This window comes from Antrostomus carolinensis, unplaced genomic scaffold (genome assembly GCF_000700745.2).
Source record: "Antrostomus carolinensis isolate BGI_N321 unplaced genomic scaffold, ASM70074v2 scaffold52505, whole genome shotgun sequence".
Lineage (NCBI taxonomy): Eukaryota > Metazoa > Chordata > Aves > Caprimulgiformes > Caprimulgidae > Antrostomus > Antrostomus carolinensis.
The window spans coordinates 1,784-12,120 of NW_010318073.1; the positions used below are offsets into that span (position 1 = coordinate 1,784).

Sequence of the window (10,337 nt, forward strand, 5' to 3'; positions counted from 1 at the left end):
CACCATCTATTTTTTTTGTTTATAACTGATATAAAAGGATAAAGTTACTGCATGAAGTTTATACTTATTGTGGGTTTCATGTGTCCTCAGACTAGATACACTAAGTTTGTGTCAGTTTTGATAGTAATATTTATACTGGAATCATAGCATTCTGAACTTGCTATTGATTTTGGATGTAGTAAATGAGCTTAAATACTGCAGAAAAAAAATATAATGGTAATAATAAAGATTAATATATTGGTTTCCTTTTCCTGCTTGCTCATGGGAATGACTGATTTGAATGAAAAAAGAAATATGCTTGTAACATAGAAAGGTTTGATAATACCAGCTGGTTAAAGGAAAAATACATTTTTTTAATATGTCAGAACCATATTTTCAGCTGTGTGAAAATATGTAGCCTGGTTTCTCAGATACTAGGAAAGCAGAATTCCTCAATACTGTTCTCTTTTCTGTTTTCTGTTTCCTTCAGATCGAGTTGATGATACTCAAATGTCACACGGTTGATGTGCTTGCCACTGGAGACCATTCGCAGCACAGTATTGTCACAGCCAATCTTCATTTGGGCTAATTAGGTAAAAGAGATATAGAGGAAATATAAAGATATACTTATAGGAGAGAGAGGGAAATGAGATGTATAGTGTTGGGAATTATTAAGCACTAATACATACAATTTTGGAAACAAAACAAATTTGTGTGTAGCAATGACTGGACAGTGGTGGTATTGCTAACTAACTTATTTTTTATGTGTTAGTTTTACTTTACAATGGCTTGGGTATTTATATTTAATCAAAAGTTGTAATCTTTACTTATGCAAATGCCACTCATTTAATATTTACCTGCACTCTCACCTATGTAAAGATAGTCTGCACATGTTTGCACTTGGGAAAGTATGCTACTGTTAGATACCATAGGTAATGAGTATGGGTACTGGCAGCATATCCTGGAGAAAGGATTAACAGTATTGACATGTTTCCTGTTAGAGAAATGAGTGGGTTTGTGCATAAGGAAGTTCTTCACAGTAATGAAGGTATGTGAGTGTCCAACTAAGATGGCAGTGTGCAGTGTACACACCTACTCTGGGGAAATCAAGTGTATCAATAACCACTGCTTTATATGAGCCATTTTGCAGGGGTCTGGCAAAACCCATTTCATTTGAGAAACTTGGAGCACCTTTCTTTCCAGAGGAGAAATCCTGTGGGTCACTGGGAGAGCGGGGGGCTGCTGAAATGGGACTTCACCTCCTTTACACCACCAAGGAGGTACATTTTAATCTCATCACAGTGCTCAGCATTTACTTGGCACCAGTGACTGTTGGTTAAAGCTTTGAACGGTGCTTGGACCATTCAGTTGTGTTGTGATGAAAAGCAAGGGAGATGGCAAGACTGAAGTGCTAGGCATGTTCCTGCTCTCTGACCCTGCAGAGATGGTGCTACTCCAGTGCACTCATTCAGATGCCCAAGGTACAACCCACGTGCCACAGTTGATTGGTCTGTTGTGTCACTGCAACACTTCATATCCTGCTGTATTGAATATTAGGGAAACTAGTAATTCTTCTTTTTATGTGTAGAAAGAGGTTACTGACCTGGCATGATTGTGAAACAGGTTCAGAGCTGCCCCAGGTTTCAAAGCAGAGAATGGGAGCTCAGCCTTTTTGGGGTATGTGTTACTCCTGCAGCAGAAAAGGAGGCTTTGGAAATGCTAAGTGAGAAAAAAAATCCTTGACTGAAAATGTAACTGCTCTCCTTTCATTTGTTATTAATTTCCAGGCTCACCTGTCTACTCTGATAATAACATGTGTCATAGGACAAGTATTTTAAAATCTGTATATAACTTAACCATGATTACTGCATGGGCACGTGAAAATGTTCATGATTGTGCTTTATCACACATCCCAACCAGAGGGTCAAATAGCTTTAGCTCTCACATTCTGCTACATGTGAAGTTCACCAGTCTAGGAGGAAATCCAGGTTTGGAGGACTCTGCACGACTACCTCTGGTTAATTATTTTATCATGTAAGTGGAAGAAAGAGTTCTCACCAGACCCATGAAAGGAGTGACAGAGATCAGCCAGTGGAAACATCTTAGATGGATCTAATCCAGTTCCTCCCAACAGCTCCACAAAATCTCCCACTCCTGCACAGCCTGCTGTTGGTTTCTAAAAAGACAGAGATTAAAAGTTATTTATAATTTATCTTAAAAATATAGCAATTCTCTAGACATAATTGCTCAAACCTGTGTGAAATTGGACTGTTCTCAGCCTGAGCGATACTATTGCAATTTGACATTAATCAGTTAGTCTTCTTAAGGGGTTCCAAAGAAAGACCTTAAAGGGCTCTGAAAACTTCTAGCATGTATTTAAGGTGTTGATTCGACTGCTTTTAGTGCAGATAAGCATTCTGATCCTGGATGCTTAGACATGTAATCAAATTAATAGTCAGGGTCTGCATGTGTGCTCACACTCAGCTGGCAGCCAGGATCTTAAACTTCACTATGCTGTATTTATTCCTAAATAGCAAGTATTGCTAAAATGCACTATTCTAGCAAAGTTTAATTAAAGTAGGAATTAACCAAAAAAGTAGTTTTGTACGACAACAATGGCTCACTGTGAATTAGACCCACAAGTTCTTCTTTCCTGAAAATTAATGCTGTTCGCAAAACTGTCATGCACAGACATCTTGTGCACCTTTGGGCAGTGACCCATATGCTACTGTTTAAGTGCCTAATTTCTTTATTTGTTGTCCTGCTGTCACCCCTTGTCTGCCCACTGATGAATAAATCAACTCACTTGGCGCATCACTCAAAGCCTGGTTTGGGACACGTTAGGTTTCTACCCACCGTGAACCACCAATCCTGCTGCTGTTCACAGCTCTCAAGAAAGGAGAAGGAGCTTGCACTGGGGCAGGGACATTGGCTTGGACTGCAGAATTGGGTGTACAATTATTTTCAGCTAATTTGTAAGGGAGGAAGATGGCTAACTCTTGTATATAAAAGGCTTTACATTTGATGAAGATTTTGTTTGCCTTCTTTTGCCTTTGTTTCTTGTGCAAGCAAAGTGGGCACTTCCTCTTTGGGGAGGAAGAGAGTCCCTGTGAAAATAATGTGTAAGGCAAGGGTATAACTGACTTGAGCCAAGTCATCCAGTATTTAAAATCCACATTCTGTGTAGTGCTTTGTCTCTGATTTTGTCCTCAGGCACCATGCTGTAAACTGAATTTCCTGTCTGGCCAACATTTGGTGTCTCAGTGTTGCAAGACTGATCTTTTCTCCTGAGCACTTCCCATATGCACTCAGCCCTTTCCTTGTTCACTGCCTGTGCACTTGTTCTTCCTCTTCACTGTGTGACTGAGATGTAAACATCCCTTGAAAATTCCACACATCCCTCCACTGACCTCCCCAAATCCTTTTTCTACTGAACATGCACCCCAGAGCTTACAGCCTTCAAAGCCATGCCAGACCTCCCCTGCCCTGCTTGTTTGTGCCTTGTTTGTGGAATAACTCCCACTTAAATCTAATTCTTCCTAAATCTCAGACCTCAGTAGCAGACTCCCAAGACAATCCTAACAGCTCCTTTTCCTCTGTCACTCAGACATTACTCCTTTCATCTCCATTTCTAAGCCCTTTCCAACCTATCACCTTTGCTGCAGCATTGGAAGAATGGTTCCTGCTGCAGATCAGCATGTACAGCTAACTTTTATTGCTCATTTCTTACCTTGACCAAACACACCATCTTTGCACTTTCACTCATGTTGCTCCTTTTGCTGGGGTACCACACACCAACCCAAATAGCTGTTTCTTCATTTTGCTTTACGCTCTTCTTTAAAACTTTCCTTTGATGCAACACCCTCAAAACCAAAAAGATGGATGTACCAAGTCTCTTGCATGTTGCACTGACAGGGACTCTGTCACTGGTTCTTTGTCTGCCTGTTCCCATCAGTCGCGTCTCATATTGCTGCCTTTTTGCATCCTGCCTCCACCAGCACCTTGCATATGACCATAATGGCCCCTGACTACTGCTCGGACACTGGTGGTCCCCATGAAGGACCTAGGCTGCCGATCTCACTGGCACCAGAAAATAATTTTTCTTGCTCTTATACTTCTGGATATTTTGCAATTTGCACCTTCTTGGAGTTCCCAGGCACAGGGTGCTACCAACAGCTCTTGCCTTCACCTGTGTGGTTGTCACCACACACCACACTGTGGCCAAACCCCAGCCCCGTGTTGTGCATGGGAGCAGATGAAGCAGAGGATGTTCAGCACTCTAAGCAGGGGATCAGTTGTGAGGACATTTGTGTCTTTCACCATGCTAATAGCTCACTGTATAATGTGTGCCTTCCCTTCTCTGTTCAGAGTGTTTGCTGCTTTCATTAGTTTAAACACAGACAGATAGCTCTCCTGGAGAGCACTCCTTTCTAACGAAATTCTTACCCTTTGTCATGGCAAGCAATATTTACATTCATTAACAGTACTTTGCATAATTTGATTGCCTCTGAAATGTTACAGAGACAATATCAACAGAGACAGACCCAGCTCTCCTTGTGGGGGAAAATCAGAGCCCACAGCCTGCATGCGGGTGGTCCATAGTGCACATGCCTTAGCAGCCAGTGGCACAGGCCATCTCCCCTTTCCCTCTCCTGTGCCTAGGAAAACTGGACATGGTAGTAACTTCTTAGGAAACAAAAAACTCACCTTTAAGAAAAAGCCATTTAAATGTCCCAGGATAAGATCAGAAATTTTTATCACTACTGGGTAGATTATGGAGAAGCTGCAGTTTCTGTGCTGATGAGGAATGACCATGGTAAACCTTCCCGAGGGAGTCTGAGAGATGACATTGCAAGCTGGGGCACAGGAGAGGGTACAAGAGTTACTCGTGCAGTCCTCACGGCCATGTAGCAAAATAATGTACATTCAGTACTAACAAAGAACAGATGATTTAATTACTGCGAGCTACAACCAAATGCTGAAAAAATGTGTATATGGCATTTTCTGGGGTTCTTGAACGGTATTCATTTCCTAAATATTCCCCGCTCTTTGCTTACTGTGTAGCATGATGCCTGGCAGAACTTGATGGTGAAACAGTCAATGGGAAAACTCACACCCCAAATCCATACATCAGGGGCTTGTGTTGTCGTGGGCTCATGCTGTTTGACAGTTTGGATAAGGTTAAATATGGATAGAGGGCTTTTGTGTAGCTTTGACTGTTTATTGCCTGATATTGCCAGCAAACTCCTAAGTCCTTTTCTGCTCCTCTTAAGTGAGTTTCCTTACCTTGCAAAACATCCGATTGAAACTAGAGTGGGTACATGCTGATTTTGTCTTAAAGTTCAAACTTAACAGTTCCGATAAGGGAGTAGCTTATGATCTGCACATGCTGCACACAGGATTCTCCAGGCAGACCTGGAGGCCTGCAGCTGCCTCAGAAGGATGGTGAAGGGCACACGCCAGCTCCAGCAGCTGCACACAGGTCACAGCCATGGGCTTGAAGCCACACCAGCATGGAGGCCCAGCTTGCAAGCTTGTGTCTGAACAGCTCAGAGTAAAGACAGGGCAGACATGCTGTCATCTTCATCCTTTGCATGGTGAAAGAGATAAACCGGACTGGCCTGAACAATAATTGTTAAATGTCCTGTCCCCTCTTGGAAAAACGGTGCAAGTGACCATTCTTTTCCAACCAAAATGATTCTATGATTGATTATGTGTGCCTTGCCAGCTCACAGGCTTAGGGAAATAACTTGTAAAGATGTCCTTGGGATCATACATCACTCATAACTGTCACAAAACTATTCAATGCACTGTTTTTGCTGTTGAAATTTTTCAAATATTTTTCCCTATTGTTCACTCAGATCTAGAAATTGCTGAGATTAAACTCTCTAAATTAATATTATTTGTTCTAGCCAAATGTGTTGGAACATGACCATATTAAATTGGAAGAGATCTTTGAAAGAAAGATCCTTCTGTTCCTTACTATTGAAGTCTTGCCTAAGTTATCTCTTACACTTCACTTCTTTTTTTCTTGAGACACACACTAAGCCTGAGTTAAATCCTCAGGCAAGCAGCTATGTGTGGCTCCACTGGCGTTGCTAGAACCATGTCAATGCAGATAATGCCACAGGCAGAATTCAATACAAACTGACGTGTTCACTTTGCTTCCTGCCCCAAACACAAGCCCCTTTGATGATATAAAATTCAGACTTACGGAAGAGGTTGGTGTTTTTCTTGACTGTGACAGTAAACCCATTGCCTGGCTGATGAATCCTGAAGAAGATCATTGCCACGTTCTGCGATGACCTGATGCTCCTCTGAATATTGCCACTTTCACAAAAGTCTACGTATCTTTGGGAAGTGGGGAGGGGATGGTCCAAGGAACTGGGAAATTTCTCTCCTTTCAGTATCCAGCCATCAAATACCTACAGGGGTTCGATAATTGAGAACAAGGCTTTTGCTTATTGCTCTGTTAGCAGAGAACAGAAACACAAAATATTACAGACACTGTTTTATTTTGACACCAAATGTCCTATTCAAAGGCACCAATTAAAACAAAAAATTATTTGTATTTATCAACTTCCTAGCATTTAACTAATTATTCAAGCTTCAATCTGTATTTGAGAAAGGGACATATATAAATTTTAATGTTATCTTATTTCCTTCAGGCAACAATTTTGGTGACCTTTTTTTGAGGGAAGCAGCTCTTTTTGCTAGAGCAACATCAGATTTGCCTCATTTTTTTTTATTTCTTACTATTATGATTCCACTGTTACTAAGAGAAGTTTTTGACCAGTTTGATTTGGAAGCTACATGAAACATAAGTCACCCTCTCAAACTCTGGGCATAAGTCCATTGATCTGGCCTTTAATTTTCCACCATACATGTTTTGCAGCTTGTCATTAATGGGCCCGAAGGGTTTCCGGAGGTATTGGAATACAATAAAGCTTCAGGGAGAGGATATTGGCAGAGGTATTGCTCTCTTCTGCGTCTGTTCTTTCAGCTCGTCCTAAACACTAGAAAGCAGAAAAAATGCTGCCTACTTGGCTGGACCTTAAGCAGCAACCTCTAGAAATCATTCCTTCACAAGAAAAATAGCAACAATTTGCCCTCACCGTCTTCAGGGAAATGTGTCAGAATTAGAAATCTGCATTAACTCTAGCATAGCTGTGCAGCTGCCTGCCTTGCTGTTTCAGTTCTTTCCTAGCTGCTCTCACCCAGTAATTCCTTTTATGTCCCAGTCAATACTTAGAAAATGCAAGGACTGGATCCTGCCATTGCTTTGGTGGGTAATCCTAATGTGAATATGTGTGGGACTGCCTCATCGAAAAGTTGTACAATCAGTGTCTGGATTTGCCAGAACTGTAAATTTTCTGAAGTTATGAGATGTGGGTGCTCAAATTACCCCAGGGAAAAGCTGCCTAAATAAATATAACAGTATAATGCAGAAACTGGGGACCCCAAGATCAAAAGAAGGGAACCTCTATAAAGCCTTAATGATCTCTTGGCATTCTTTTAACCTCCGTAAGTGGCTGTAAGTCTAAGTACAAAATCCTTAGACCCTCAAAAGGCTGAAATCAGTCTCCCTGTAGCAACATGGAGAGAGATCCCAGCCGGGGGTATGGAATGGAGGGACAGGATTTCCCAGGGTAAAGTTGAGCAAGGGGACAGAATCTCTCCAAGAGAGAGAGAGAAGGAAAGGGTTGAAGGGCAGGTTTCCTCCTCCCTGCAGCTCAGCTCGCCACTGGGTGGGACAGAGCCTGTGCTGTGCATAGCCACCACAAAGGGCAGGGTGCAAGGTGAGGGGAGCAGCCAGGGTCCATCAAACCACCCCTTCTCTCTTGAACAGAGTTCAGATCTTGGTCAACGGTTCTGCCTGGTGGCAAAATGCACTGGTAAGGTTTTTTGATACTGGAATATAAATGGTTCTGTATCGTGAACCTCTTTGTGTTCAGAGGCTACGTCCTGGAAAGCTCTAGCAGGGCCATTTGAAAGAAAGCCTGCAATGATCCACTCATTAATAATCTGATGCTAAGTGACCTGTGAGCAGAGGTCCTGGAGCAGTAACAGCCGTTCAGAGAGCTGTATCATTATCTGCAGGGCTTCTGTGATTCATGCTGCAATGAGAAAACCCTCCTAATAGGGCTGAGTGGCTCGGCCTGTACTGAACAAACTTTTCAGTCAGTCTGCCAAGTATGGACATTCAGTAGAGGTGCTTCTGGAAAAGTTCAGAAGAGCTGGTGCTGCAGTTTGGTGAGAGACATCCTCAGCCTGTGTCTGACTTTGCTTCAGGGGGGTGGTGATGAGGACAGTGTTCCAAAAGTCCCTCAGGGAGAAGGAACAGCCATCCCAGAGACAGCTGCTTTGTGAAAGCCTGATCTGCACACACAAACACACACACACGCTCATGCACACACACACATTTGCCTGCCCTTTGCACATATAGTAAAGGTCTCACATGTCAGAAGAGAGCAGGGAAGGGGAAGCGCAGCAGGACTTGCCAGCTCCTTACCTTCAGGAAATCACCCCCTTGGCAGTCGATGTTTACAAAGTCGTAGTCTATCGTGATGAGCTCCTCAGGCTCCCCGATGAAGAAAGTCGCACAGTGCAGCTGTGGCTGCTCTGCTGTGAAGGTGAACTGCCCCTCTATACTCAGCATGTCGATGCACCCTAGAGAAACAGAGACACAGGGCAGCTGCCTCAGACTGCTGTGGGGGGAGACCCAGCACCAGCTCCTGCGGCACAGGGAAAGGAGAAGTGATGAGAGACCCCCACGCGGAGACCCAGCTGACAAGGAGGAGAGGTAGACCCCGCTGAAGCAATTAGAAACCTGCTGAGCATTGGAGGATGAACAGTAACTCGCAGGTGTGAGGGCAAGCATGCAATGGAGGGGTGTGTGGGGGGAATGGCATATTGAAGAATCTCTGAGCAAAAAACTCGTATGTGTGCAAAAGTGCACAAGCACCCTGTTCCTTCAGATTTCTCTCCAATCACAGCTTTTCCAACTGCCCTACCCTTTGAGATGTGATACTGCCCAGGGACATGGGTGGATGATTTCTATCCTCCTCCCACTATTGGGGACCCTCAACTCTGAGCTCCAACCTTTTTTCAGAGCCCCATTTCAATCCCTCTACATCAGTCTCAATTTTTCTGATATTTTAACACCTTGTCCTTCTTGTCCTCAACCTTGCAAAAACCATCAGCTCATTTACTTTCAAATAGCCCCTTTCCTCTGCCCTGAGCTCCCCCGGGACTCTCCCACCCACTGGCAGTCCCCAGCAGAGCACCAAAGAAACTCACGGAGTGACCGCCGGTAGATCTGCCCTTCAGAAAGCTCTCGCTTCAGATCTTCACTGAGGAGTAGGAAGGGCTCATCTTCGCTGGCATCCCTCACCTGGTGAAGGGAAGAGGGCAAGAAGAGGCTGGAGCAAAGTGAAATTCAGCCCCCTCCCTGCACCTCTGTAGATGAGGCACCAGCAGATTAAATCCATCCTCCAGAAATAGTGCAGCTGTGGAAAAACTCAGTCAGAAAGCTGTCAACCTGCAGCAGAGAGGAACAAACCTGCCACCTAAGAGGTGAGACCAGCAGCTCAGTGCACAGAGTGGCTCTTAAATCCTCAGCAAAAATGCACGTTTGACAAAAGGGAAGATAAACAAATGGGGTTGGGAGGAACACTGTTGCATTAATGTTACCTAGCTGTAGGTTTAATGCAGAAGGAATGGGAATGGGAGGGGAGAGAGAAAAAAGCACAATGCTTGAAAGCTGGGAGTACAAGTTAAAAGACAACAGCTAAAAGCACAGTGAGGCACTTTAGTTGTCAGCCCCATTGCTCACCTCTATATATCTGGTTTCCCCTTTGGAGGCTGCCAGGAAGATGAGAACGAAGTGGCACTGAAACTGGAAAGCAGACGGCATGCTGACACCTCCTCTGTCAGCCCTTCTTCCGTCCCTGTGGCCAAGTTTCTCCTGGTCTGCACTGGTAGGCAGGAGCTGCTGGGGTATCTTGGAGAGACTCTTTTTATAGAGCTGTTGGGAGGGGAGGCACTTGGTCCCTGTACTGATAGGGTAACCCATGGTAACTGAATTCCTCTCACAGTGACACAGTATGTGGGCATGACGAGGGTCCAAATCACAGCCACAAATTTCCAAGCTGGTCAAATTCCCCTCACTGGCAGACGTCTTTTTTGTCTAGTGAAGCTGAAAAGCTCTGGGGGGGAAAGCCCATCCTTGTGCAGCCAGGACACTCACATTATATCTTTCTTTCCAGTTACTCCAAAGTGAGAAATGAGGAGCATCCCTCCCTTCTCTTCTCCTGCTTTCCCAGTCTCAGGGCATTTCGGACCTGTGGGGTTCCCTG

General features: G+C 43.9%; 1 protein-coding gene across 1 annotated transcript; it reads right to left on the bottom strand.

Annotated features, from left to right (window-relative positions):
• Positions 1-406: 406 nt before the first annotated feature.
• Positions 407-9,965, bottom strand: CRHBP (corticotropin releasing hormone binding protein). Its single transcript, XM_010168769.1, has 7 exons — positions 9,815-9,965; positions 9,280-9,373; positions 8,492-8,649; positions 6,194-6,404; positions 4,687-4,835; positions 2,038-2,155; positions 407-564 (listed from the first exon to the last, which is right to left on the bottom strand). Exons 1-7 carry the CDS (start codon positions 9,893-9,895, stop codon positions 407-409), a joined length of 969 nt encoding a protein of 322 aa, XP_010167071.1. The 5' UTR covers positions 9,896-9,965.
• Positions 9,966-10,337: the final 372 nt, after the last annotated feature.

Coding starts and splice junctions, on each gene's coding strand:
- CRHBP (XM_010168769.1), bottom strand. CDS start 9,895: ATGCCGTCTGCTTTCCAGTTTCAGTGCCACTTCGTTCTCATCTTCCTG. Junction 9,374..9,814: donor GGGAAACCAGATATATAGAG/GTGAGCAATGGG, acceptor TCCCTTCACCAG/GTGAGGGATGCCAGCGAAGA. Junction 8,650..9,279: donor GATCTACCGGCGGTCACTCC/GTGAGTTTCTTT, acceptor CTGTTTCTCTAG/GGTGCATCGACATGCTGAGT.